This window comes from Montipora capricornis, chromosome 5 (genome assembly GCF_036669925.1).
Source record: "Montipora capricornis isolate CH-2021 chromosome 5, ASM3666992v2, whole genome shotgun sequence".
Taxonomy (NCBI): Eukaryota; Metazoa; Cnidaria; class Anthozoa; order Scleractinia; family Acroporidae; genus Montipora; species Montipora capricornis.
Window position 1 is genome coordinate 17,562,289 of NC_090887.1, and position 22,832 is coordinate 17,585,120.

The 22,832-nt window shown below is 39.4% G+C and overlaps 2 protein-coding genes across 2 annotated transcripts in view; both read left to right on the forward strand.

Annotated features, from left to right (window-relative positions):
* The window catches only part of LOC138049728 (uncharacterized), a 4,304-nt gene extending 502 nt beyond the window's left edge, over positions 1–3,802 (forward strand). The window contains exons 2-5 of the mRNA XM_068896135.1: positions 30–118; positions 410–1,474; positions 2,999–3,066; positions 3,290–3,802. Coding sequence (XP_068752236.1) covers positions 30–118; positions 410–1,474; positions 2,999–3,019 — 1,175 coding nt within the window. The 3' untranslated portion in view covers positions 3,020–3,066; positions 3,290–3,802. The remainder of the gene's footprint in view (positions 1–29; positions 119–409; positions 1,475–2,998; positions 3,067–3,289) is intronic.
* A 3,711-nt stretch (positions 3,803–7,513) lies between these two features.
* Positions 7,514–21,740, forward strand: LOC138048850 (alpha-1,6-mannosylglycoprotein 6-beta-N-acetylglucosaminyltransferase A-like). The gene is made up of 14 exons (XM_068894960.1): positions 7,514–8,033; positions 8,748–8,815; positions 8,950–9,039; positions 9,469–9,537; positions 10,860–11,021; positions 11,898–12,052; positions 12,737–12,889; positions 15,280–15,404; positions 16,657–16,772; positions 18,727–18,789; positions 18,981–19,073; positions 19,557–19,630; positions 20,392–20,454; positions 21,664–21,740. The coding sequence occupies exons 1-12, from the start codon at positions 7,829–7,831 to the stop codon at positions 19,590–19,592; spliced, it is 1,335 nt and encodes a 444-aa protein (XP_068751061.1). The 5' UTR covers positions 7,514–7,828; the 3' UTR covers positions 19,593–19,630; positions 20,392–20,454; positions 21,664–21,740.
* Positions 21,741–22,832: the final 1,092 nt, after the last annotated feature.

Here is a 22,832-nt window from a genome sequence, read left to right on the forward strand (position 1 = left end):
CTTACCTACTGGTATGATTGTTCATTAAGTTGGTAAAAGAGAAGAAGATGACACTGTTTTTATCAGAGCAAGATGTTTCAAGTCGTTAAGGAAAAATGAAGAGCCACACTACTTATGGGTTAGTTGTATGGTTGTTTTTTAGCTGAATGCTAAATTTAAGTAACTTAAGTGCATGGGGCAGTTGACATTTTACTGAATATTGTGAAAGTTCTCAAAGTTAATTCAAATAACCTTGAATTATTCCTTTTTACCCTATATCTGTATGAACAAGAATGTACACTATTCATTACAAAATAATAAATTATAGTAAATAATTTTTTCTTTATTTCCTGCTTTGTTGTCCTTTGTTACCTTATTTCCAAAATAATGATTATAAGCTTAAAAACTTCTGTTTCATATATTTTCAAAGATGTCGTTTTACAATGAGGAAGTGGTGGATCATTCCTGCTCATGTAAGGCTGGGCAGGGAATATGTAACCATAAGGTGGCACTGATATACCAGGCAGCCCATTACAGCCTCCTTAAAATTGATGCTGTCCCAGAGGTACCATCCAAGACATCTATGCCACAGGAATGGCACAAGCCCCGTTCAGCTGGAATCCATCCTGAAGCTGTTGATAATCTTATTGTTAGAAAACCCGAATTAAAATCAGAGGGAGGTCCTAAATGTAAGAAGCGTGCCATAGATGGTGTAGAGAGTAATTTGTATAACCCTATACAAAACTACCCTAACCCAGAATTTATAAGGGAATTTCTAGCAAGGGCTAAAACTGACTACAAAGAAACACAGTTTGCTACATTGTTTAGCGAGGGTGAATTAGAGTATGTCGAGTGCAACTATGGCACTGTACCGAAGGGATGTGTTGTGTCTTATCAACAACCTACTATTAGGGAAAACAGTAAGTTTTTATCCATAGATCAGAGGGATACCCTACCTGTCCTACCAGCAAAGCTGCTTGATCCCTTATGTAGCCATGTTCTTCCACGCTCACAGGCTAATGTACTTGATTCATTAAAGGTATCATTAGAGCAGGCATCCAACGTTGAGCGGGAAACAAAAGACCAATCTCAAAATCCATTTTGGCATGAGCTGAGAAAGCGGCGGCTCACTGCCTCAAAATTTAAGCAAATTTGTTCAAGAAAAAGTGATTATGAGGGTCTGGTAACTCAGCTTAAAAAGAAAACTGTTCAGACTGCTGCCATGAAGTATGGCCTTGAACATGAAAGTGAGGCAGCACAGTCATATGTCAACACCAGGTTTGTCAATGTATACCGAACAGGATTTGTTATTAATCCAGGCTGTCCCTTTTTAGGAGCAAGCCCTGATTTTCTTGTTTATGACCCAACACGCAATGAGGTATTTGGATTGCTTGAAATTAAGTGTCCCCAGTGTGAGTCATGCAGAGATGCCAAGTATTTAAAGATTGTCAATGGTCAACTCAAACTAAAGAAAACCCATGAGTATTACTTTCAGGTAATGGGGCAGATGGCCATCACCGGGCTCAAATGGTGTGACTTCATGGTATTTTGTAAGAATGATTGGCACATTGAAACCATTTACTTTGATGAAGAGTTCTTTGCCGACATGTACAATAAGCTAACTCTGTTTTATTACAACTATTATCTTCCATCATTGTAAATGTCACACCACTGATAAAACCTCATTTTTATTTGTAAATGTTTTTATTCAAATTAATTGCTATCATTTTAAAATAGAGGTCCTTTAAAGTTTGATAGCATACAACAGACCGACCATATTTGATTAATTGAAGAGGCTAATGACAGTGGAAGTACAGCATCAAATAAATGGTTTTCCTTGACTCTACGAATTGCCCTCTCTACATGGATCCTTAGCTTCGCTATTTTTTGAGTCCTTTCTACATCTTCCTTGGAAAACTGAACCTTTTCACTCAGAAATGGTGGAATGTTGAGAGAACAGTTTAAAGGAGATAAAAGGTCTTCTATAGTGAAACCTTTGTCTGCCATAACCCCATCTCCATCCTCTAACAGCTTTAAAATTCCACACCTTTTCACTATCTCCCTGTCACTTATAGATCCCGTGTAGAGTTTGGAGATGAATGACACTGCACCACTGGGGGTAATACCAACAAGACCTTTGAAGGTGGTTGCACTTTTGTAACTAGAGTAAAACTCAGAATGAAGCACAAGAGAGGAAGGTGTCTGAACCTTCATTTCTGTGCCATCTATGATCACACGCACATTGCTGAAACTATCTTTAAAACTACTTGGCATTGTTTTTCTAATCTGTGATCTACTCGACCATAGTGGTAAACATCCCATTGTAAAATAAAGGAAGTTTGACCAGGTTATAATCATTCTACTTACAGTAGAAATTGACACATTGAATCTGACAGCCAAATCTTGATCAAATAAGCCTAGCTTGACCTTACACAACCACATGAACAGTTGATCTTCTATAGCAAGGGACTGTTTTTTCATGTTTATAAATACTTCATTAATTATCCCTTCACCAGGCTTTTTAGCCCTGCCACGTTGAACTTGAGACCACGTTCTCATTTTTTCAGCAGATGGTTTTATCACATCTATAAATGACCATAACACATTACTACTTGAAAACCCAGTATAAAACCGGATCATTTCATCATCATACATAAATCGGCGAAGGCCAAACTGACTTATATTGTTCTTCCTATCAAGTTCCTGTTCGAGTCTCTCTATCTCTTTCCTAGCTGCCTGGAGCATCTCCTCAAGTGACACTTCCTGTCTCACCACACCATAATCATGATCATAAAGATTTGGAGTACTGGTAAATGCTGGGTTAGTGACCTGTTCTATAAAAACAAAAAATATCTATTTTAAAGTTTTCAAAGTTCTTAGATGGAGTCCCTGTGTAACATCAAAATAATATTAATTCCAAGTGAACAAATAAAAGGGACATGGCAGAGTATACGCAACTGTTACAGCAAGGAGCCCAAGTGTGTGAGTACTTTTAAAATATTCACAATCTTTCTTGCAGGAGAAATCCAATCACAAGTAGACCATGTGTTCTCAGCTTCTGAATGAATTACTTTTGCACAAAAGAATGTGAGTGAATAAAAATCTTGGGTTCCTAAGTAAAATATGTGCACACTTACAAAAACACCAGTAATATAAATTTGAAGCATCTTTAAAACAGCAGTTTATAGGAACAGAAGCTGAAAGGAATTCACTAAGGTGGCACCTTTTGTGTTAAGCTGAAATGTTGGGGGGATCTCTGATGACTTTCTTTTCAAGATTCTTCTTGATATTTCCTGTTCTTTCTTCTTAGTCCAAGCGAAGAGAGAAGGGACTGCTGTTGACTTCAATAGCCGCCGCTGTCCAGCCAACGAACGTCTATAATCAGTTTTCTCAAAATGCTCTGAACAAACAGCAGTATGCTTTTTAATCTGACAAGATGTCAAAAGAAAAGCAGCCGTAGCGATAGTGAATATAGGCCTGCATTCACTATATCAAGATCAATTTCACTTAAACTAGTTCATCAATGAAATCCAATAACAACGCGCTAACAAATAGGATTATAAGAAAATATGCTTTAGCTTTATCTTAAGTTTAAATCAAGCTATAAACACAAACAGAATTCGAACGAGAGGCCAGACAGTTAAAACTAACTTCAAAATTCGGTCCTGGATCTCTTCGTATTCTTGCAATCCACTCTGCCCTCCTTTTGGCCTCTTTTGGGAAAGCATGGAAGGATATCTCTTTGTTGTATCTTGAATCATTCGTACACAACGGCACACAACAGTGTGTGGCAGCCATCTTGAATGTTTGCGCGGTTAGCCTCGCTTTCAATCAAACATGGCGGACGCATGAGAAGAGAGAATTCATGATAACGTAAAATTGTGGAAAAAAATGTTAATGTAGTAGAGAAGAATTATATGGAAGTACAATACCGGTAGTATCTTACAATGAAGACGAAGCTCGTGTTTTATTGGCTAATTGTGTTCGTTACCATGACAACACCTATATTCTCACATGTGAAAGATAAAAATGATATGTTCACTGCACAGTGAAGATATGATTTTTTAGTAAAAGGAGAAATGCTGGTATTTCATCATTATCTATCTAATTAAGTAGAATCAGAAACTCGTAAGGGTTGAAACGTGTAACAGCCCCTTGTATGCTGGGAAACAAGCTTCTGAATATTCAATTTGCTAAGTACCATATTTGGAACAACAAGAGCGAGGGGTTTCCAAATATGGTACTTAGCACTGAAACATTCAACCAATCAGTTCGCACTGAATATTCGGAAGCTATGAACGCACATTACACGTTTCAACCCTTATGGGTTTCTGGTAGAATTGCATGTCTGGTGTTAGGCAGAGTAAAATCTATTAAGTCTTTCTTCCAGGAGTGAACGGGTTAAATAAACTCAAATTTCGAAAACACATCATGGCTTTATAATGATAGACAGTAGCAAGAATTTTTTTCTTACCGAAAATACATTAATTGATGTTTGCACAGGCCTTAATTAAAAGAGTTGCTTGCTGTGCCAGCTATTGGCATATGTACTTGATTGTTCCTCACCTCTTGTTACACTTGCATCAAATTGGTTTGCAGGTGCACCACCAGCAAAAAGAGCAAAGACTACAAAGAATGTGGATATGATTCCATCTGAGGAACTGCTTGATGACTTGTCAAGAGAGATTGCTGCCTTTTGGAAGCCCCTTGGACGTAAATTGAAAATTCCTAATGAAAACATTGAAGAAATTCAGGCAGACAATGTTCAGTACCCCAGTGTACGAGAAAAATCATTTCAGATGTTAATGGTGTGGTTTCAAAGTGGAAAGTCTGTAACATTTATGGACTTATCAAAAGCCTTGAAAGCTCTTGGGAAGAATCGAATCGCACAGAAATATTGTTATGGGCTCTAGCTATAAGTGGAGAGTTCACAGTAAAGTACACACTATGTTATTTGCGTGGCAAATGTTTAAGCCTGTTTGGTTGATTGGAATAATGTGCTTGTGTGACCTATGTGAAAAGGGATTCTCACGAACAGTGTCACCTTTCTCTGTGTTGTTCTGTCATGAAAAATACCACGCTTATCATAGACACTCTTGCTCTTGTTTAAATCTGCTAGCATTGCAGGCTAAGAATATGGTTTTTATCGTTGCCAAGATCATTTTAATGTGGAGCACATTATACATAGAACAAGATTTGTAATCTATTTTTATGACATTGTTTTTTATTTCACTTCTCAAGGTAATTCCAAAACTTTGGTCAAGTGATTTGTACCTGCTTTGTATAATAAAGGAAATGCTGCCCCTTTAGGGTGCCATTTTATTCCAACTCAAATCTACTCTTTTACATTTACACTCACTTTTTATATAGACAAAAATTCCACTCATTCAACAATCTAACAGGATCTTACCCATATCATAATGATAATCGTTATTTATATAATGATGTGATAATGCATTTTCATTTCTGTAGCACATTTTCCACGTAGAGATACCAAAAATCTATGTGCTTGAAAACAAGAAAAGTTGAAATAAAAATTTCAAATCAAACATGGCATGCTGAAAGAAGGGTAGGTACAAAAGTCGAACTAGATCAGCTTAAATTTCTCACCTTGGATCGAGCAAAATACGGTTTTGTAAACCAAAAACTATTCAACGTTTGCTAAAGATTAGGGCTAGGGTGATTTCTTGAGGCCTTGTCATTTTTTTTCGTTGATTCGAGGTAAGCAATACGAGTTGATCCAGTCCGACTTCTGTCTGTACCTTTCTCAGAAAGAAGAAGAAAATAAGTTGGCTCTTTGCCAAGATTGGTAGATTCAATTTTCCAAAACGAGGGCAGAGTGGATTATTATTTTTCCACAAGGGCATGTTACGGTATGAGATGATAGATAATACGTTATTAAGAATGCCCACAAATTGTGGTTAAATATTCCCTACTTTATTTTGTAAACACAAAAAAAAACTCGTGAACAGTTACAGTAGATTGGTAATAGCCAACTCGGCGCTATGCACCTCGTTAGCTATTTACTGTATTTACCATCTCGTATCCAATGTGTGCTCATGGAATCAGAGTTAAATATTTATTATCCAACTGTATTAGTTATTGTACAGAAAACGCACGAAACGAGTACAAATATTCCACGATATTGGACAGTTAGTTACTGTACACTTGGTTATTGTGCAGTAGAGAGCTGTTTGCCTTGTTTAGGTACTGACGTTGCCCCGCACTTGATACACCCAAATCTGTGGTTTACAATTCATTTGCTAAAGATTAGTGCCAAAAAAGTTGGATTAAAGAGCTTATTCTAGATGTTTTGGTGTGCAGTATCGCTGAGCATGTTTACGAGTTGTGCTCTATTTTGACAGTGTCATAATTATACCATGATGGCTAAGCGAACCCTAGAATTTCACTATCCAATGATCTAGTTCTTAATAAAAATTATTATTCTACTCTGCCCTTTTACACAGGAGCAACTGCATGCCAGCCCAATGCCTTAACCTCTGGAAAACACTCGTGTCGTGTTAAATCGGAGGAATTGCATATAAAACCAAATTTTAGTGCAAAATCAGCTAAGTACATTTTAAATGCAATAGGAATTCTTGAGTTGGTTTTAATAAATAAAAGGTAGTTCTATGTTTTATTCACTTAAGAGTTACTTTGTTTCTGAGGGTGCTGCAATTTTGGAAAAGAGTCCCTAGGAACTAGACTCTTTCTCTACGTTGCTGGCGACTGAACATAAGTTTACCCATTGCTAATTTATTCAACCGTATGAATCGATATTAATGAGCAGAGGTTTTTTTAAACAATTTATTTGCAACTCCAGATGTCGCTTCAACTCGCTCTTATTGCTTCTAATACTTACAGGGACACTTTGCGAACTTATGAATTAAAAGACTTTTAAAACGTGTTCACTATTTCTTTGGACATACTATATTGTGAAATGATATATGAAGCTATATGAAATGGATCATATATGAACTGCAGATATGGGATCAAGTGAAGCTATGATACTCACTTGATTTCATATCATCATTTCATCATTGATTCATTCCTCACCCACAAATGACCAGCTCCCAACGTCATTGGCTTCATAACTCTGTTGGTCAGAGCGTCGCACCGGTATCGCGAGGTCACGGGGTTCAAACCCCGTTGAAGTCCTGAATTTTTCAGGCTTCTTTATGCAATTGCAAAAATTGTGTTCATAACTGCGAGGATCATAGCTTCACTTGGTACTGTATTGTACCATGTAAACTACTAAAAGCCCTTTATTACTATAATATTTCTTTGTTGTTGAAGTATTTAATTTACTAGTGTTGTTGGAATGTTAATTCGGACAGTGATTGATCTTTGATTTATAGATGACATTGGGCGCCTTCCATTCTACAAAAAGTTTCCAATGGAACGGGAATATTCAGAAAACAATTTGCCGGAAACTTGGGTATTCTTGAAGTTCCGGAATTCCGCAACAACCAGAAAATCAGAACGGCAAAACAACCCAACTTTTCTTTGATTGGCGAAATAGTTGATCAAAAGCAAACTTTATCCTCAACATAAGTTATGAACATTTGATCAAGCAAAAAATTGTTGAACGAACGTGCCCTGCAACATTGGCAGCCAAACGGTTGAACAATGTTGGCTCGAACAAAATTGGCACTTTTCTGCGATAGTTGGGCCAGGGCTTTATAGGACTCTCGTTACCTGGCAACTAAAAACACTCTGGGAAAATTCTGCTTTATGGAAATTTAGCGCAGTCTGTGTTGAAAACGTAGGAACAATAACGTTTCCAAAACGATTTCAGCTTGGTTCCTACTAAGTTGAAAAATTTCACTACAATTCAAAGACTTACTTCATGTCGTTTGGTAGTGTTCGTGGTATTTTGTGCATACTTCTCGTTCTAGCGGGAGTGTGGATTCTATTTTTAATAACAGCTCAGTTACTTCTGGATATAGAACAAGGGAGAAAGTATTTTGACAGTCTTCGCTTGTCGCAGTCAGACAGCAATGGAAATGAAAGTGCATCTTTGGAAGAGCTCATCTATTCGGAAAAAACTGATGGTGAGTAACACGGTGCGAGAGAATTGTTGTCTATGTACATGCACTGCATCCGTTGCCCTATCCCACTTACGGCTAGCTAAGGAGCCCTAATACATCGTGTAAAGACAAAACATCTATCCTTTGGTTTGCACTATTATTCAGTTACATTTTTGGCGTATTTTTAAGAAGATGTTATCTATGATATACGTCTAATAGACCCTCCTTTTTTTATCACAAACCTCGACGTCAAGCTTAATGATAAGAAATTGACATGCGGTTTATTGATTTACGAAAGGTGAAGGAATAGGAAGCATTTCGTTAGAAAAGCCTGACCATTTTGTCCCTAATGTCAGTGTTACGTATTAAAGCTCCGAAACACTCGCTCGTGCACTGGTCAAATTTTTGAACAAGACTTAGGAGAAGGTCGAGTACGACCGTGGACTGGATATTGTGATACCTATCAGTCAAAATTTCTTATACAAGAAAAAACGGTACGTCACTGAGTCCCTAATTTGCTGTGAAAGGTTACTCTTCAAACAAGATCGCATGTGAAAGAGATACGGGAATATTATTTCTTTCAATGTAGTAGGTTTGCAGTCTCGCTTCGTTAAAAGGCGGTTTGGTTTTACGGCTGCTATCTTTTTAACCCCGCAATCCGCAATTCAATCCCAGCCTTGCAAGTAAAGGGAACAAACTAAATTGCTTGAGCCAATGTAATCTCTTGACATGTTGTAGATGAGGATGAGTTGAGCTGTGAAATACCGGAAGACAAATCCTATCCCGATTGCAGGAATAGAGTGGAGGTATCAATGCTTATTACTAAAATAGTTACTTGTATCAAGCCCCGCACCAGAATGGAAATTGACCGTCATTTATTTTTTTCTGTTCAAGGTCTTTGTGTTTGATTGTCATGCTAAAACTTAGCGGTTACTTTTAGATACTGAGGAACAACTGGGAAAAAAACCCTTGTTACATGGAATATGATGTGGATGGAACAACCTGTTCGCTGATCATATATTTAAGTGAAGTAAGAAATTTGTCTTGTTACTACATCTGCGTAGAACGCGTAATAGGTGGCAGGGGCTGTGGAAGAGGGGGTCGACCAATCAACTGCAAAAATACGACAAGGAGTCTCTCCTCGCTATACGCTGCCAGACCTCCTGGATACTCTCTGGAGTCCTCCTTTGCGGGTTTTGCTCATAGCGAGGCGGTTTCATGCAGGTTTAGGGTTGGGGTTAGTGCCAATAAAAAAAACTCGAGTAATCTGTGTTATTTCTTGGAAATGATGGGGTGATGGCCTCTTTGAATGTACCAAGCTAAGCACACTGGCTCGGATTCCTAGATCTCGCTTCAGTCTAGTATCTTTTGTGGGGGAGCCTGGGTACCTTACTCAAGTCGAAGAGTTAATACTCTCTCTCAAACATGAAAAAGACTCTTATCATCCCTGTGTTCTTAGGTTGAGTCTTGGTGCCCACGGCTCACTTGGAGAAAATACATGAAAAAGAAAAAACGAAGAAGAGAGAAGGTGAAAAAGTAGATTCGCGATTGTTTCATATATATATATATATACAAACGAGCCCCGCCAGGTTCCGGGATGCTTGTGGTCGAAATCGGGTTCCATTTTTGAAAATGTGATCAACCACAAAGTTTTACAATTTCTGAGAATGCACAGAAAGAAGAGTTAATTTTGGAAACCAGAACCTGAACTGTCCGAAAGAATCGCGGAATGCGTGGCATTATTCATATCTCAGATAGTACGGACGCTGTATGACTTGCTGATTTAGCAGGCTGTATTCTCCAGTAAAGCTCAATTGATACAATTTCATAGTGGGCTTTCTTGCTTGTATCGGTCACTTATGTGAGCTACGGTGGCCGTGGTTTCTCGCACAATTGGGGCTTTTAAATCAAGAGGAAATAAATAAAAAATGAGCGATAAAGTTTGCCTTAGGCAAAGATCGAGATAATTTCATTTTCTGTTATACAGACATTGAGTAACTTCTAAAAGGTATGCCAGCTAGAATAAGCGGTTCTCATACTTTTGTAACAAACAGGTGATTGCCTTTTGCTATTTAACATAAACGCGTTCCTAAAACTCTTTATAAACTCTTTCCTATTTGCATTGGTACGAATAGCGAGTTTCATTCGAATTTCGTAAAACCAAAACCAAAGTAATTAGTTTGGCCAATCAAAAAGGACGGAGACAATTCAGTAACCCAAGCAAAACTCGAACTAATTACACGTAGCCGAAACAAAAAGCGGGAAAATGTGCACGCGCAAGCCACGATTTGTTTTGGCTTCACTTCTGGGCCCGGTTGTTCAAAAGTCGATTAACTTAATTCAGGATTTAGCGTAAATTTTGTTTCATGTTTTCAACGTTTTGGTGAAAGTTTCCTTTGCTTATTTTTGTTTTTCAAGATTGACTTCTTCTAATTTAACGTTTTACCGAATATCAGCCTTGAACAGCATTTGGGAGTAGAGAATAAAACTCCTTTGTTAATTTTTTAAGCTGAGATTAGCGTTAATCGGCTTTTGAACAACTGGCCCCTGATTGGTTGAAAAAATGGCGCGAGAACGTTGAACCAATCACTGAGTGAAGTAATGCAAAACCAAAGCAATTCGCTAATTACTTTTTTCACTCAATTGAAAACCACTAACGAACACCACAGCAACAGCAATAGTAACAACAATCACAAGCTGTACACAGATCACACGGCAGAGAATCCAGCCCTACAGATCTGCGGCATACCAATGGAAGTGACTTCTATCCGTTCCGCCTCCACTGGATAGAATCATTAACTTGTAAGACATGCCTTTCGCTCATTTTTAAACGGATTGTTTTTGTTTTAGGCAGTAATGCGAGAGAAACCAGATAAACTGTTGTCCATGTTGAAATCTATGCCGGGTTTTCAGCCAATCAGATCTAGGATATCAATCATGTGGCATTATTGGCAGGATGGTCTTCATTTTATGCAAACCAAGCATGCTATAGACATGCGCTCAAAAAAGAAGGTATTAGGCGCATAAAACTCCCTCCTCGAGTCCCGCTCTTTACCTCTTCGCTATTGCTCACTTCAGTTTCTGTTTTCTTTCCAATCAGAATTGTACAAAAAATAAACCTTTTTTATAAAGTCGCTAGTCGCTCGTTACCCTGCGTAAATGGCGGGACTGAATTGCGGGACTGTTGACGCGGGAGGCAAATAACGAGCGGGGAAGCCGCACGGAGAATGGAGAGGGTCCCTCCCCATTCACCGCTCGTTATTTGCGTATTCGGCGCCAACAATCCCGCCATCGCCAGGGGGGGGGGGGGGCCCAGTGCGGCCCAGTGGTCAGGGCGCTTGCCTTGAGTTCCGGGGTTTCTCGGGTTCAAGACATATTGATTTCTGAATATTGCCTTTGAATTTGTTCCTGGTAGTCCCGGACTCAACTTTTCAGCTGCACTTGTGATTATAATTGACTATATATTGGAGGGTAATGATGTAATGTGCTATTTTCTACCCATGTAAACCATGTGCGTTAGCCCTACTAATGGAATTGGGGACACACAAGGACAGAGAAAAACTCTGACCAGGCTGGGAATTGAACCCACTAATTCCATCAGTAGGGCTAACGCTCACATGGTTTACATGGGTAGAAAATAGCACTTCACGTTACCCTTTCATGCATATAAATGTTAGTGACGATCGTATGAGACGAAAAGTGTGTTATTTCTTATTATGACTCATCCAAAAACGCTTAATTCCTTATTGTACTACTGTTGTCCCGATATTTCTATTATTCCCTGCAAGGGTTTTATGCCTGTGTCCTAGATAGGTTGTTGGCTCTGTCGTTCACCTAAATATGTCTGTCCAAATATTTGGATAAAGAATAAACATTTTACCATTGTAGATCTTACTATTTATCGGTTCGTTGATGGATGCAGTTCCCTCAAACCAGTCATCCAAGCTAACAGATGAGTTGCTACAGTGGAGTGATTTGCTTGCCTCTCTCACAATCCTGGGGCACGACGTCTCTGTCAAAACGGATCGTGTAGAACTTTTTAGGTAACCTCACAGTCGAAGTACACTTGATTGTTTGGACGGTTTTCCTGATTATTTAATGATAGTCACTTCAACTTTTAACAAATGCACATACACTTTTCGAGTGCTATTGAATTGCAAATTGTAATTAACAGCGCTCAAGAGCTCGTTCAACATGTGTCCGCGCATTTCGGATCGAAATGGAATTTGGCAGTGTTGGTTTTTTGAGGAGAGGGGAAAACCGGAGTACCCGGAGAAAAACCTCTCGGAGAAAGGAGAGAACCTACAACAAACATAACAACTCAACCTACATATGACGCCGGGACCGGGAATCGAACCCAGGTCATATTGGTGGGAGGCGAGTGCTCTTACCACTGCGCCAGGTTTGTGTGTAAAGACAACGTCTTTTAAAAATCGTTATTGAGGGATAAAAAGCGCAGAACAATAAAATATGTTCTTTTTATATGACTCATCCAAAAAGGTTTAATTCCTTGTACTGCTGTCCAGATATTCCCTGAAAATTATCCTCGAACGGTATTATTTTATTCCCAAGGGTTTTATGCTTTTGTCCGAAATAGGGTGAGCCGTGATCCTCATTGGGTCTGACAGATCTTTCCACGTCTCTCTAAACGTTTAGAAGGAAAAAGGAATAAATCTTGATAAATTGCACCAATGTTCTACTTAAATTTACCGTGCTTCTCGCTGCAGTGTGCTATCCGAAGGAAGTCAGTTGACCCACCGCGGCTGTGAGAAAGAGCATTCCGGATATGATCTAATATACATTGATATCCCAGGCCTTCAACAGTTAGTGACATCAATGCCAGACCGACAAACACGGCTCCTCGTGTGGTATAAGTACAGGTAATCATAAAACACATTTGAATTTTCGTTTCTTTCCTTGTCTCTTAGGAACTCAAAGTCGCTTGAGCAACGAGGTTTGCGTATTCGATAGGTGTTCAAATATATATAACGTTGTTTTATTGCATTTCCTGAGCAATTGTTGTAAAACTTTTTTTTCATATATACAAAGGAGAGTATTAGATTTCCCGAAGAATATAAACGATGGTAAAAATGGCGTTATAGTAAGAGAACTGAGGAATGAATGCCGAATACATCTATAAGTGTGTTTAGTTTCACACTCCAACCAGCGCCCAGTTGCTTTAAGGATGGTCAGCGCTTACCATTGGTTAAGTAGTGTTAAATCAGTCTTGGTTCGTATTGGTTGTCATGATATGAGGGACCTTAAGGAAGGACGACGACGACGGCTACGAGAACGTTGTCTAAAAATATTAGGGAGCTTAAGCACGCGCGTTTCTGAGACGCGGACGGCAACCGGAAGAGGACATTTCTCGTGCCAGGACAGTGGTGTCTCCCCGATTTTTTAACGAATCATCTCTAATGGAGAAAAGATACTTAGCAATGTAAATGTGGTTGTCTGAAGACAAGTTAAAGGGGAAAAGAGCTCACTTCCGGTTGCCGCCCGCGTCTAAAAAACGCGTGTGGTTAAGCTCCCTATTATTTCCCGCTACAGTAATAATTTTGCGATTATTCCAAGTCGCTCGGCTCGGAAAGTGTGAGTCCACATTCCAAGAATGAAATTGATGAGAACGGTGCGGATATTTAGAGAGAAAATTGAAAATTCATCGTCAGGTGCTCTCGTCCTCCACATGACCTCAAATTTGATCATTTCACGTTGTTGTCAAGACGAGAACAGCAAAGAAATGTATCAAAATGTAAAACGCATGTGCAGGGCTTGCAAAGCTATTGTTTTCGCTAATTAAACCTTTTGTTTTGTGGCGTTCTCGTAGCCGTCGTCGTTGTCTTTGCTTAAGCTCCCTCTTTAACAACGGTGAGCGCTAATCAAGCTTCCAGCAGCCTGGGCCAAGTGGACAATCAGACTTCATGGCACGATGCTACTCTGGTTTGAAGAATATCGAATGTACCTTGCAAATCTACGATTTAAGTTTAAGTGTCTCCACATGCAATTGTCTTTATCATCAGGGGTGCTCTGCGGCTGAAACAAGTGTCCTTTTAAACTCACCGGCTCATTAGCGTGCCAAGGTTCCAAATATAGCAGATCTTGATGCTATCGCCTTCGTTTAGATGCCTATTAGAAGTGCAAGAGGGCTCTTGTTTTTGTCTTAGATGATCCCTGACGAAGGCCCGAGTATCAAAACGGCGGGGCTTGAATTGTAACTGTGTTAGCTTTATTCATTATTCATCAACTTAGAGTAGGATCAAACCATGTCTCACATCCTCACTTGTTTACGTTCTCGCCAAACTGTGTTTTGGAACTTTCACATCGTCATTTTGCGCAGAAGAGCAAAGAAATGTACAAAAGCGTAAACGGCACGCGCAGAGCGTGCAAAGCGTGCGAAGCATGCGTAGCGTGCAAAGCATGTAATTTGTGGCGTCAGCGACTGATTATTTTGCGTCTCGTGGTCGTTGCGTTTGTGGTAACAGTTGTTTTAATATTAATGTTCCTGACCAGCCCTATCGATCCTGAAGAAGTCTCCCGTCATTATTTTTATCATTTTCTTGCCTGGTTGACTGTCAAACGCGGGAACGTCCTTTATATTTATTATGGCGCCCTTTTTTTCTATCTCAAGTTGAAGTCAACGGTACGGTCGTGGTTAGCAAAAGGTCAGTTCGATGTGTTTCTTGCCATGCCTTGTTTACATTGGAGTTATTAGAAGGTACGGTTCGGAAATTGAAAACACCTTAACTCTTGGAACAGACCCCAAGAGTCGGTGACTCTTTGACTTCAAAGCAAACTAGTTGCCGCCAGTACTACGCCAACTTCGATAAATCAATATTCAGGCATGGCTACTAGACTTTATGGTCAAATTTCACGGCTCAGTTCTATTTTCTTTGTCTCACAATTCTCAAGGGAGATTTCTAAACAAAATAATATTCAAATTTAACCATAAAGCCTCGTGGTCATGTGTGAATATTGATATATCGAACGTGGCTCATTGGACTGAAGTGTTGCAACAACGAAAAATCCCGTGCGCGGAATGTAAAATATAAAACCACTGAAAAACATCTTGGGTCACAAAGCCAAAAACCCCATTATATACTTAGGCCCGTTTGAAACGTCGAACTTTACATGTGCCAAATCTAATGCAAATGAGAAAAATCTATTGTTTTCGCTCATTTGCATTAGATTCGGCACATGCGAAATGTGACGTTTGAAACGGGCCTTATCTGCACTGAACTAAGTCGTCTTTGTATTTCCTTCATTTTTGCAGCTGTTATCTCCGCGTTTTGACTCCGTTTGGTATGGACGCCGAGTTTAACTACAGAGGCAACTTCGGCGATCAATCCCAAGTGGGGAATTGGAACCTGAATCTCAAACAGTTTCTAGTCAAATATCGTAAGTTACTGATGAACTAAAAAAGCTGCATTAAGGGGGTAGATTCTAAAGAAACTGTGGTGCTGCGTCGGTGGGGAAGTAGTATACATAAATTTGTTTTTATCAACGGAGTTGATAATGTAAATTGGCCGCCGTACAGAGATTCTAAAAGCTGACGTTTCGAGCGTTAGCCCTTTGTCAGAACGAAAAAAAGCTGCGGCCATGACTCTTTCTTGCTTCGATAGACAGATTGGACTTTTCACAGTGGGGACCTGAAAATAAAAACATATTCTGCTCTCCATTTCATACTTTGCTTTTCGCGCGAAGCAATGGTCAGGGGCACCCAACGTCGATTTTCGGAAAATATCTGTTCGGAAGACGATTTGAGATCTAGAATTTTCGGAACATTTGTTGTAAAATTTCTTGCTTGCCTGCCTTTCCTAGGATTTTCGAACATCTGAAAAATGGTATAATTGCCCATTTTAACGGATTTTTACCCAAAAAGGTCACGTAGAATTTTCGGGAGCCTTTTTTCTGGGTGAAATCTTCCGGAAAGGTAAGTTTTGATCCCTATAGTTTTCGGATCACTAGACTTTTAGCTAGGAAATCCGAACAGATGGAACATTTCTCGGGGATAAAAATATGCCTATATTTACCGTTTAAATACTAAATACGTTTAACAATGCTATGATTAAGTGGTTTTGAAGTATATTCTAGTTAGGTGCCCCTGGATGGTTGCTTCGTTCTCACCGACAACAATTAATTCCCACCTTTTCCTTGCCTAGAACAACCCTAACCTCTCACATATTAAATAATGTGTTTCGCTGGTATTTGGACTCCCGCCATATCGGACTGAACAGAAGTGTCTGTGGCAAGATAACATGATATCAAAGAGTGTAAATGGGGGACGGAAACGATAGACAAATGTGGTCGTCAGTCTTTCATTAATAGCATATCTGCACATTTAGAGAGAATCATTTATCATTCTTCTACATGATTGGACGATACCCTGGGTATGAAGTCGCGATACCGAAACCCGAAGCCGTCTTGGTGAAAGAAAAACAAAACCTCTCCGTTCGCAATTAACTGCTCCTCGTGAAAGAAAAATAAAACCTCTGGCACCCAGGGTAATTGGACGACAGCTAAATAAACACAATGGATGTTTTAAGTTAATCATCCCCTGCAATGTAAAATAAACCTAATACTTTCCAGAAGCTACTTAACTGGGATTCTGCACATACATACTAATTTTTACTCCATATTTTTTTAACAGCATTGTCAGCGGATAACTCTTTCCTTGGATTCGCGGTAAGAAGTTTACGAAATGAAACATTGCCATCGAAATCTTCCATGACATTTGTCGATGGAGATACAGCGAGGGACTTTAAGGTAAGTGGCGTAAATTCTCCCAGTAATCCGGTTTTCCCCTCTCCTCAAATACCAACATTTGATTTGCGTTAATTTGTTGATTTCAGTTTACAGTGTCCGCCAAATTAGTGCTCCAGCTCCAGAAGGCTAGACACTTAAATAAAGTTTTTTCCTTTGCTTATACAAGCATAATAATACAGTTGAGCTTTGTGCCCTGTTTGACTGGAGTCAGTTGATATTTTTGATAAAACACGAGTGACGTTTCTCCCGTTTAGAAAACAGTAGCGGCAAGGTCGCATGCATGGCGAACTCGCGTTTATTTGTTAGGTTCATTGGGAACAAATCCCTTCTTCAAATCCAGACACGTTGACCGCAATCTTGTTTTTTTTTTAACTTTGGGATCTTACCGATGGGTACAGAACACTCGAGTTGAGTTCGTTGACCAGCATAGGGTTGGTAGTGATGAACTCGGTCAGGCTTAGAATTTGCGCTGAACGGGATGTAAAGCCCACATTTCCTCGTTCTTGGTGTTAATGATGGCTTTCTTATCATTCAACGTTTTGGGGAAAAGCATTTGATTTGTTTTACTGAGCCGCATTTAAAGTAAGTTGCATGATGTTCTGGTTCTTCTGCTTAAGTTGCTTATCCAACTGCGATGATCTTAATGCCCGAGCAAGAGGCTTCAACATTGGCTTCAACATCCCTTCGATTTTGTTGAACGATGTTGACTGCTGGAGTGGGCAAACGGTTTCACAGGGGGCCCACACAATCGGATGTGTAGCCGATTGTTTTTTTATAGTAAATGTACTGGATTTATCGTTTGCTTCACCTATAGCGATATATCGTTAACTATGTATGTAAATCAATGATAAATAAACGTTGAATTACCTTACCTGTGGTTTATATTCGTCCTTTTACCTCAAAAGCGGTTTTTTGAGCGATTTTGAATGAATTTGAGTTGACTGTTCCATATATAAGAAGGAACAGTCAACGGCAAACTCAAATTCATTCAAAATCGCTCAAAAAACCGCTTTTGAGGTAAAAGGACGAATATAAACCACAGGTAAGGTAATTCAACGTTTATTTATCATTGATTTACATACATAGTTAACGATATATCGCTATAGGTGAAGCAAACGGTAAATCCAGTACATTTACCATAAAATAACAATCGGCTACACATCCGATTGTGTGGGCCCCCTGTGACGGTTTCTACACATCATCAGCATCATTATCAGCATCATGATTTGATTAGAGGCCTTGTATTCAGTCCCAGGCTGCAGCTGCGGTCATTACCATGGATACGTCATTGAGAGACCGATTAGCACGCATGCGCATACCCAACAATGTTGAACGAAGGGTGAAAAACGGCTTCATCTTCATTCAACATCCGCGAAAACAAAAGAAATGTTGAATGGTTTGTTCAAGCAAAGTTTAAACGCTTTTGAACTCATTCAACATCGTTTCAACTTTTATTTCAACGTGTTTGAACATGGTTGAAACGGTGGAGCAAACCGTTTCAACATCGCTGTTCAACAAAATCTTAGTTAGTATGACAAAATCGAACGGACGTTCAAAGAAAATGTTGCCGGAAGCCGTTTGCCCCCGCCTTTACTTTCATTTCATGTCCGTTCCGCAATTAAACTGAAAGATATAACATTTCATATATTCTAAAAAATCACTGCAGTCGTTATATTGTGGTTTTCTGTTTTCATATAGTCTCCGGATACCTGTTTTAACGAACAGGATTTTCCTGCAAAGCTTGTAATTATTTCCTTTGCACAATATCTAGTCTGCGAGCAGGCTCTGTCTTCGCTAGTTTTACCCAGTCCATCGGAGAGCCTGCTCGCAGGCTATGACCTACCCTTACAATCAAATGCACGGTACATGTAGGAGCGGTCCAGACGTTCCTCTAAACTTTAGTTGTTTCAGTATTTTTATTCAATTAACTGTCTGAAAAATTCGTTTCTTCTAGGCGCACAAGCGTTACCTAAAAGCGATTTATAAACAGACGAGGATACACTCTGCACTAAGACTGGTAAGCAATTGTAAGGTCTGAGCCTGGATTGGGGATACCGTGACACTACATTCTGTTACGCTTAATAAAGTGTGTACAGGCTCACTTTGCGTCCGCACATCCTACCTTACTCTACAAGTATTTGCGCAGGTAAGACGCACTCCCAGCTCCTACACATCAACTTTATACCTACAGTTCCAATTTTCATTTAGTCAACAGAAGGATTGAAGGATGATCTAGCTTTCATTGTCAACCATGGGAATATTGAGTTGGACACGGTCAAAGAATTGCTTAGAAAATCGAAGGTAAAGTTCAACTAACTATTGCTGTAAAATTACTATTGCGTTAACGCCCACTTGAATTGGTTCTGATAGGTTCCTAGTTGGCTCGAATCCTCAGTGGTCATTCTTACATAAATCAGCACATTCAGCTGTTTCTCACTCGACAGTCGATGAAATAAACTTCAGAACATAGAGTTTTGTATTTTTAGGAAGTTTATGGAGCAGAGTGAATTGTACGAGTCCCGGAAAGCAACTCCAGTTTTCTGTGTGCTCGTCATGCCTTTCAAGTGCATCAAAACTCGATGTATGCCTTGCTATTATAGACAAATGGTTTACGCAAATTGCAAAGAAAGGCTGAAGACGGGTCGAGTTTCATTCCGACATCACCGTGGACAACAAGATTATCCACGTTTGCGCATGTTGAAGTTGACCGCTTAGATTTTCTTGCTATGTTGCAATACAAGTTACCGTAATAATTCTAAGACAACCATTTTAAGTTATTTATAGGTCTGGGATCTCCGCACGAAAAAGCACTTGCCTTAGAAGCGTTAGCACAGGGATGCATCGTCATGAATCCCAAAGTAAGACGATTTTGTTTGTTTTTATTAAGACTTGAAACTTTCGGTTAAGCGTTGGCCTCTCCAAAATATACCAAGTTCTTCAAATGAAAAACACTGTATACAGATGTCGTTAACTTCTAAAAGGAGACAGAAAAGTTGGAACAAGAGAATTTTATATATAAGTTTATGACAAGCGGCAGTAGCCTAAAACATACGAATTTGGTCACACAAGGCATTTTATAGCCCCAGATAATCAATGACTTATTGATCATCAAATACTGACAAATTGTCTGGAGGTAAAAGCGCAAACGAGCCATTCATTATTTGCAAAAATTTAAATGTTCAGAGAGATCATTATTTAAATATTTGTCAAATTGTACGGAGATAACGCACTGCGCTCTCAATAGATATAGTTAGCAGGGGGAGACCCCCAGCGTTGAGGTCTGGTGAGATCAAATATGGACTGATAGCAGAAGCAAGAGGTGCCTTTACAAGCTGACGTCCGATCTCACCCTAGAGAAAGAATTGTAAACCACCGCTATGATGATACTTTGTGATATGTGCGGTATCCTTATAAATCCTAAACCATAACCACAGTACTGATTTCTTGGAGAGATCGATTAGATTGTAGTGCGCTTTGACGGCTGAGGCAAACTTGTACACAATAATAAACATGGACTTACCGACTACCCAAACTATTCCTCAATGTCTTACCCGTACCAGTTTTGGTGTGGGCAAGGTCCGCTATGATACGTTTAATCATGACGTCATTTTTCTTCCAGTTTATTCGTCCAAAAAACCGTTTGAACAACGAAGCTCTAAGGCAACAGCCATCATCAAGGAACGTAAGAGCCAAATTCTTTTGTACGAAACAACGGCCAAAGATAGTTTTATTGGTATTCATGGTCATGCTTGACAAATATATTTTTCCCGAGACCGCAATATCGTCAAGTTGCACTTTTGACTGCTTACATTACTTGCTTTCAGTTAAGGCTTCTTATAATTGAATGAAGTTTCAAAAGTAACTTTGTGCTTGCTTTAGCAAAATTAAGTGTGATCTTCTCGCTGAGCGCCCGGCTTCTTTGTTGTTTGTTTTTCGTATGATTGCTAATTTTATTGTCTCTGTCTATTGTGACTGATTGGCGGGTTGCTTTTGAAACGTCGACGGTGGCGACAAAAAGAACTCCACCTATTTACAGGTTCATAAACAAAAACAAAGGCTTTGCAAGACCAGCATGTGCGTTAATATTTGCAACATTTCTTTTCTGTCCTCTTTAAAACTGAAATAGTGAAATTCTTATAAGAATTGAGCAATACCGAGACAATCATCAGTTCATGGAGAATGTATAAGCACACAACAATACTATTTTTGTTCCGACATTCTCCAAACATTATGCTTTTTATACCAGTTCTGTTCTTGCTTAAATGGTTCATAATTTATTTGTATATGGAATTGCGAAAATAAGCGTCTGTCCTAATGCGTTCCAGCAATCGTGCACGCAAGAGCCAATGAGGTTTTCTTGTCGGGCGGTGTCACTCAATTTAACATTGGGCCGGGAGGACGCAACAGAGATGGCTTATCTTACGCACCTGCTAAAGGTTCCAAATATTGACAGCCAACATATTGGAGGGCTTACTATCGCATGATATTGGATGACATAAGCAAAGTGTATTACAGGAAAGTGAAAGGGTTAGGGTGTAAAATGTTTGCCTAAAAATGTGCTAAAGCAACTTGTATTGTATCCTCCTCACGGATGCATTACGCCTTTCCATCATCTCATGTCTTTGTATAAACTGAGGTGCATGACTTTGTAGAGCCCGCAGACCAGGTCCCAATTGTTCAAAAGGTGGATAACGCTATCCACCGGATAAATCACAATCCATTGGATAACGCAATTGGTTTTGCTATGACTTATCCCGTAGATAACGATTATATCCGGCGGATATAGCGCTATCCATCATTTGGAGAACTTGAACTACTGGTAGTTCTTATCGCTGAAATCAAATCACACCCACTAATATTATTTAAAATTATTTTCTTCATTTTGCTGTAGTTAACTTCTGAACATCCTTACCTAGAGCAATTTGTTGGAAAACCTTTCGTTTATACGGTTGATATCAGGAATAAGGCTGAAGTGATGACGGCAATGAAGGAGATTCTTAAGAAACAGGTCAGAATACCCTCGACCCTCATACCTAGGCCTCTCTTATTAATACGCCACACTAGAGCTAGGCTACATGGATAAATTGTTGCTAGTATATCATCGGTCATCGTCATCATTATCTCCACCGGCAGCATCATCATTATCAGCATCATACCAATCTGAAGATCCTTTTGTGGTTAGAACAATAGCGTATTTTGGATTTTTAATCAGACTTCTAACGAAGGCATACAAGTGGACGCTAAGGTTTTCAAACGTTTTGTCTGCCTCGATAGCACTGAGTATTTTAAACCAGGCTAGACATGATAGACCATGGTTCTGTTTGTGGACATCACTAAAATCGTGTTTCCATTTGGTGGCAAATTTCAATTTTCTATTTTCTGAGGATTGGTATTTCTTTTAGATATTGAAACCATTTGTTCCATTCGAATTCACTTGCGAAGGAATGTTAGAGCGATTAAATGCTTATATTGAAAATCAGGTTAGTATGTCTGAGTATTTGATATATATCCGCCTTAGTACATTTTTTTATTATCTGATTCCAAGATTCGGCTTTATGTGAACCAAGACAACAATAACACTAGAATTCTTTTGTCTTCAGGCGTTGGCAAAATCACAGCCTAACGGCTATTAATTAAAGCATTTACATCCTGTTGAAACGCTACGTGTAAACCGACGCAAGAAACTCCCTAATATTGTTGGGAGTTGTTGGTCCCCGCAGATGTTGGATGTCAAGTTCGGTAGTCCTGTGCAAACGGAGACACGCAATGTATAATGGGAAGGATACGACCCCGTGAGGCTTTGTAAAAAAACACGTGCATCTCCATGGAGTCCATATTGTAATGCGTCGTGCGGGGACTCCAGCAATGTCGGATGAGTTGTGCTAACAGCGTTATCACGATAATTTGTTCTGGCTACGCTTCAGTGATTCACGAAAAAAGAAATATTGGGAGGTGTTGGCTCAAAAGGTTGACTAGTTTCAGGCCTTCGCGCAACAACACGCAACAACATGCCACAGGGTGTGCAAACAGACGCAACAGGGTAACACTCCAACAATGGTG